The 6,884-nt window shown below is 36.0% G+C and overlaps 1 protein-coding gene and 1 pseudogene across 1 annotated transcript; one reads left to right on the forward strand and one right to left on the reverse strand.

Moving 5' to 3' along the window:
* LOC107641745 lies at nucleotides 1,676–4,998 on the forward strand (annotated as a pseudogene).
* On the reverse strand, nucleotides 4,863–6,884 carry LOC107641757. The gene is made up of 5 exons (XM_016345226.2): nucleotides 6,522–6,884; nucleotides 6,202–6,363; nucleotides 5,765–5,860; nucleotides 5,542–5,662; nucleotides 4,863–5,242 (listed from the first exon to the last, which is right to left on the reverse strand). The coding sequence occupies exons 1-5, from the start codon at nucleotides 6,825–6,827 to the stop codon at nucleotides 5,079–5,081; spliced, it is 849 nt and encodes a 282-aa protein (XP_016200712.1). The 5' UTR covers nucleotides 6,828–6,884; the 3' UTR covers nucleotides 4,863–5,078.

Genomic DNA, 6,884 nt, shown 5'->3' on the forward strand with positions numbered 1-6,884 from the left:
CACGTACTTAACTTTTTTTTTGTATTCATATATATTTCCGGGTGTTTAAATTTTTTTTTAGTGGACTGGAGATGTTACTTTTATCTAATTCTGGAGTTTTTAAAAAATTTGTCTACATATGGAATATCACGAAATTGCTAACGGTGATTTTACTACTTTTTCTCAAAATTGTTAGTGGCTGTTTTTGTACCTCTTTTTTGAAACAGGTCGGTAGCAATTTCAATACCTTTTTAACAATTGCTTTTCACAATTTCATGATACTCCATATTCAAGTCAAATTTTTTTAGACTCCAGAATTTCATAAAAAAAACACATTTCCATTCTATATAAAAATTAATCTCCCCATCTTTATGCATGTTTTGTACTCTATATATTTGTAAGTTGTAACTATTTCAATAATATCGATCCTACTATTAAATTATAAACTTTCTTTTTCTTATTTGTATATGTTTTGTATAGGTTTATTTAAATGCTTAGATTTTGAGAAATGTTATAAGGAGAGAATGCCCTTCCCCCATTCATATTGGTTTGTTTAATAATTTTGATTGATTGTTATCCCTCAATATTTAACATAATACTGTATTAACTATTAAGCAAAACGGACACAGCCTTATTAAAAGTTAAACCAATATACATCATGTGTTTGCCGACGCCTATTTTAGGGACAGGATCAAGGATCAAAGTTAAAATATAAGATATTTATTACTCAAATTTGAATAGATGCCAAAGAACTTAAGAACACACTTACAATTCCCATAACTGATACGTTAGGAACACGGCAGGAGGAAGAAAACAAAAATGATAACAGAAAGAAATAAACCTCATTCACTTCTTTTTTGTTTTTTAATTTCTCTTTTTTTTTTTCGCTTTTAAAAACACTTGATTCCATTAGACAAAGATTAAAGTACAAGTAATGAATTATGAATCATACATATCAAGCATATTATTTTATCAAAAATGTTATTCCTATACTAAAATTAGCATCTAAAATCAGTCATCAATATATTTGTATATAAATACATATATGATTTAATTTATTTTTAACACGTATTTATATTCTAGTATGTATTTTATATTGATAACAGACTTTGCTGGCTGTTTTTAGTACGTAGCATAGTCCTCGATCTATTAGCTAAATCAATAATGCTAGGAACCAAGAGGGTACCAGTAAAAAACCAGTCAAATGCCTCTGGGTGAATCCAAAACCTCTACGTGGATGGTATTTATGCTAGGTATTAAGATGTTTCTTCTACTAAATATCAGAATGTTTCTTTTTCATACTAAATGGGTGTTCTTTTATATATTTTATAAATTTTTTTATATACTAAGAATCGAGATTGTTGGAAGTTCCGTGATTTCCGTCCCTATTTCTCCAACGTATCATTCAGAATTTTAATTTGGAGTGAGAAGTAATTAATATGAAATATTATAAATTAAAAATAAATAAAATTAATTAAATATAATTATAAATTAATTAAGTTGTTTACATTTTGGCTGATCGCCTCTTGGTTCATATACTTTTCCTTAGCTAAATAGATAATGATAATGCAAACTAAACGTTCGACCCAAAACAAGTGGGCCTCTCAAGTGATAAGCCCATAATTGAAACAAATGTTCGGCCCAATTTGTATCGGGTGGGTTAGATCCATAAGCCCATCTCGTTCTTCTTCGGCATTCTACTCTCTCTCTCTCTCTGCAACGCAACAGAGAAGAAAATAGAAAGAGAGTAACCGAATCACCATTCGCATTCACAAAGCAATGAGACGAAGACACAAGAATGACGTAGATAAACAAAAACACGAATCTAGAGATTCTCGCAAATCTGAATCAGATTATTCGGCGTCGTTCTTCTCTTCAGAGAAACGAGTGTTCTTTTCTTGTTTGGTGTTTCGAATGCTGAACTCTCTTTTGGTGCAGACGTACTTCAATCCAGATGAACATTGGCAGGGACCCGAGGTTGCGCATCGCATTGCGTTTGGGTGCGTACCTTATTTTATATTCTTCAGCTGAATTTCCCATCTTTCTTCTTCAGTTCCAACCGTAAGTGCTGATCGGAGATGGTTTATTCCAGGTACGGCCATTTAACGTGGGAATGGAAAAGGGGCATCAGAAGCTACCTACACCCGGTGCTCTTCGTTCCGCTCTATAGTGTTCTTGCCTTTCTGCATCTTGATACCCCTTTGGTTATGGTAAACTTGTTTTTTTCTAATCCTTTTTATGTTCTTGTTAAACCACTTGGATATTGAAGGCTAGCTTAGAAGCTTGTGATGTTATCTTTAACAAATATCTATCCCATGAACTGAGACATACTTTATGTTTTTATGTCGGTTCTGTATTCTTTTGACACGCAAAATGCGGTGGCTATAATTGAGGTTTTGTATTCCTTTCAATCAGTGATAGTTCTAAAAGCTAATGAAGTGCTTCGTGTATTCTGCTTCACTTCATAAAACTTGATATGTTTTCTATGATAGGTCTCCTTTTTAACTGTAATAAGATTCATGAAACTTGAGTATCTTCCTTGTCTCGTTTTATGGATATGGTTTCACTAATTATATTCTCTGTTCCTTGCTTCTTAGATGAAGGCTCCACGGCTGCTGCAGTCTGTGTTTGCTGCAGTTGGTGATTTGTACTCATACAAACTTTCTGCACTTCTCTTTGGTGACAATGTTGCAAAATGGGCTGTATCCTTTTCTTTTATATATTTACGGCTAGACTAATCTGTTTTATGTTAAAAATGCATGCGGCCATTATAATATAGGAACACTTTCAAAACACTTTCTCCCCTCGTTATATAAGAGAACTTAACTCTGGTACAGCTCTTTTCCCAGTTGGCCAATTGGTTTATGTTCTATTGTTCTGTTCGCACGCTATCAAACAGCTTGGAGACTGTTCTTACAGTTGTATCTCTATACTTTTGGCCCTGCATGAGATCTTCTAGTACAAGTTCCACTGTTTCAAGGAAGTGGGGTTTAGTGTTGGCAGCATTAGCTTGTGCGATCCGACCAACAAGCGCAATCATATGGCTGTATGTTGGCCTACTTGAATTTTCAAAGGCGCACGACAAATTGAAACTCCTTTTTTTGGAGGTCGCACCCGTTGGGTATGTTTCCTTGCGAATGGGGGAGTGTCTCATTTCATAATGTGTTATCTTCCATATCTATCCAAATACCATGTTGAGTTAGATTATCAGAACTCTTATTCCAGCAATATATTCCAGGGAACTTATTTGGTTGCATTGGCTGCAGTCACATTAATCTGACATTTCAGCTCTCAAATGTCAATGACAGATGTCTGATTTAGGGCGAATTATTTTTATTATCTTGTATCAGGATGCTGGTGCTCGGACTTACCTGCTTATTAGATCGTATCATGTATGGCACATGGATTCTAGTACCACTTAATTTTCTAAAATTCAATTTTCTTTCTTCGGGTGGAGACTATTATGGAACTCACAAGTGGCACTGGTACTTCACTCAGGGATTTCCAGTGATGATCTTCTCTTTCTTACCATTTTGCACAGCTGGTATCATTTATTCAAAACAGTGGAGATATGCATGTCTTCTTGCTTGGGTTATAGGTTTATACAGTGTACTAGGTCACAAGGAGTTCAGGTACTTCAATTAAAATTATTCATACATATATAAATGTATACCTGGTCTGTTGGTTTTAACTGGTTTATGATAATAATTAATGAGGTACAGGTTTGTGTTGCCCGTTCTTCCCATAGCTCTGATGTTCTCTGGTTATTGTTTGGCTGTGATAGAAGATCCTGGCTTGCCCGGTTATAAAGGAAAAGAATCTCCAAAGAAGCGTACGAAATGTTCTCTGAACATGATACTTGCCGTCATATTTTTGCTTGCTACCAATATTCCAATGGCCCTGTATATGAGTTTGGTTCATCAGGTATTATCACTATTCTTCATTCTTTCAATTAAGGGGTTATTTTAACGATCTTATGTGAACATCTATGAAAAATACTCTATATATTCTTTACTTTCGAAACAGAGGGGACCTGAGGATGTTATGAACCACCTTGCCAGAGAAGCTCGTGCTGGCAAAGTGAAAAACATCCTATTCCTAACTCCTTGCCACGCCACCCCGTACTACTCCTTGCTGCATCGCGACCTGCCAATGCGATTCCTGGACTGCACACCAAGGTTTGGAATTCACAATCCTGAAGTGGCTTGTAATCTTCATTGGGACTGAAATAAGATAATAAATAACTCTTTTTAATTTTATTGTGTTTTGCAGCGAAGAGAGAGGAGTTCTTGATGAGTCTGACCGATTTCTGATGGAATGGATCCTGTTCCATTTCTATCGGAATATGCGAAAAATATGTCCCTGCCAAGCCACATTGTTTTATTTGATTCGGAAGAACAAAAATTGAACAACTTATTAAATTCATATGATTATAGAGAGGTAATAATAAGAATATTGTAAATCAATTTGCTGGTTAGTTTTCTCGTCTTGTTATTTATTGAGGTAATTTGTAATCATTTGCTTATATTGGTATTTAACAACAGGAAAGAAGATTTTTTAATGCTCACTTCAAGGTGGATCGCGAACTTCAAGCATCGATCGTTGTCTACGTCCATATAGGGCGGTGAATATTACCGGTCATGCATAGTTTTGGACTCGCCATACACTTTAAGGTGTCATTTCTTCAGATTTCTCTTGAAAATTTTGACATTGGTGATTTGAAAATTTTGTACAATAGTGTATTTCTTGCCTCCTAAATTTGCACTGGATAGTTTGTAAATTCCTCCCTAACACAGTTAGAGATGATCTACAGTTTTGTTTTTCAAAGGAGTGTAATGAGAGGATGTATCAAAATGCCTAGTTTGTTATCAAGAGTAGTGATCTATCCATCTTCAACAAATTTTCCTTGGAATATTTCTAACCATATCAAATGGCAAAATGCTTTACACTTTGAGGTTCATAATGAAAAGAAAAAGAAATAATATGAACTAAGGTGTACATATTCTGAACAAGTTGGATGAACACACAGTGACATTAGGTACTCGGAGCATTCACCTAAACAGAAAACAGAGACATAATATACAGGAAACATTGTCAAACTAGCTGATTGCCAGATCTTTCCATAGAAGCAGCCTCCGGGGTCGGTCTAGAAACCTGGCCTGCCATGCAGGTTCATCACTTTCATAGACAAAACCACTCTTGGTATACAATTTTTTTGCTGGTTCATTGTCAACAGCAACATGGACGTACAAATCTGTTATGCCTGAAACAAAGACAGAAAGAAATTAACTTTTAATAACCTCACGTATCATACCTTTTTGGGTCTACTAGGGAATGCCCAATATAGCATAAGGTCATCCACACTCAAATGAAAAAATAGAGAGGAAAATAGTGTAACTAGAAGAATATGCCAACATACATTGCTACAATCGTGAAAACATAGACCACAATCAAGAATAGGAAAAACCCGGTTAACACTTTAACACAGATTAAGCACAGCTAGTACTCACAGTAAATTAATTTTGCTCATGAAGTGGTGAAAATTGCTATGTTATATCTTACCCCAATCATAGGCAACTAACTTTGATTTTTCAAGAAGTGCATACCCCAATCCATTTCTGTGCAACTCTTCTGCAACACATACATTGCTAAGATATGCCCTTGTGATATCTGGTTCATTTAACTGACAATGAAACATTGATGGACGCAGCATCCAAGTCAAGCAAACACAAAGAAAAACATCCGTATACATTGATTTATAAAATCTAGGAGAAGCAATAAATACCTCTGGCTTTGTCCCTGAAATTTCATCTGGAAGGCTCAAGCACTGATTAAGGTCAAGAGTGCCAACCACAACCCGGTCTTCTCCACCATCAGAAAACTACAAATTCAACTAAAACATCACTGATTTTATCATGAAACAAGTTGCATAAAACCAATAAACGGATCTACAAGGACATAAATGGAGAGATATTTTCACATGCAGGCATGTGGCAATTTACTTGGTGTGACTGAGGTTGGCACATCTATGCATACACTTAACTATAATTATAATAATGAAAAAAAAAGCGGCATATGTGAAGAAAAGGTCCATCGCATTGCATTTGCCAGGGCATGAAAAGCCATAGGATGAAATTACTGATTGATAAATGATCAACAGACAGAAAGGTGATCAAATCAACTATAGGACATAAAATGAATGAATTCAGGGAATAAACAAACCTTACATGAAGAGCAAAAATCATCGGAGAGGGAGAGGCTCAATATATGAGACATGGGAAGGGAAGCATTGATGCAAGAGACTCTCCTAAAGCCGAGTCTTTTCCCAGAAACACGCTCCTTAAGTGCTTCGAACTCACGCTCAGCCAAGTACTTTCTGTGATCCTAACAGAAGTTAACAACTAGCTGAAAAGTTCACTCTTTTATCTAAAAGCAGAACACCCTTTTGCAAATTGGTAACCAAAAGCAGTACTTGAAGCTAGAATCACTTCATTTTAATAAGCAAAGAAAAGAAAAGAAAAGAAAAGGGGGGAAGGGCTCACCTGGAGGCCAAAGGTGTCAGGGTGAAAGCGGTTGAAGGAACGGACGCGGAGGGAGGCGGCGGCCCAAAGCTCATCCTCGTAGAAGGACTCGGCGATGGTGAGTAGGGAGGTGTCGATTTTGGGGGATTGAGTGCAGACGTTGGTGGTTGAAGCAGAGCATTGGATTTGTGTCCTGACGTTAGAGAAAACAGAGAAATTGTATATGAACGAAGAAGAAGAAGAAGAAGAAGAAGAAGAAGAAGAAGAAGAAGTGTGAATTGGAATTGGAAAGGGAAGAGAGGAAGAAGAAGAAGAAAGAAGAGTCATTGCTATTCTTTTTCTGAATTATCCAAAACTATTTTCTTTATTTGGCCACCGATGACC

Source organism: Arachis ipaensis, chromosome B01 (genome assembly GCF_000816755.2).
Source record: "Arachis ipaensis cultivar K30076 chromosome B01, Araip1.1, whole genome shotgun sequence".
In the NCBI taxonomy this organism is placed as follows: domain Eukaryota; kingdom Viridiplantae; phylum Streptophyta; class Magnoliopsida; order Fabales; family Fabaceae; genus Arachis; species Arachis ipaensis.

Excerpts from the sequence above, each read along its gene's own strand:
- LOC107641757 (XM_016345226.2), bottom strand. The coding sequence starts at position 6,827 with ATGACTCTTCTTTCTTCTTCTTCTTCCTCTCTTCCCTTTCCAATTCCA. Across the intron at positions 5,861-6,201 it reads ATTTTTGCTCTTCATGTAAG|TTTTCTGATGGTGGAGAAGA; the intron begins GTTTGTTTATTC and ends TTGAATTTGTAG. Across the intron at positions 5,243-5,541 it reads GTTAGTTGCCTATGATTGGG|GCATAACAGATTTGTACGTC; the intron begins GTAAGATATAAC and ends TCTTTGTTTCAG.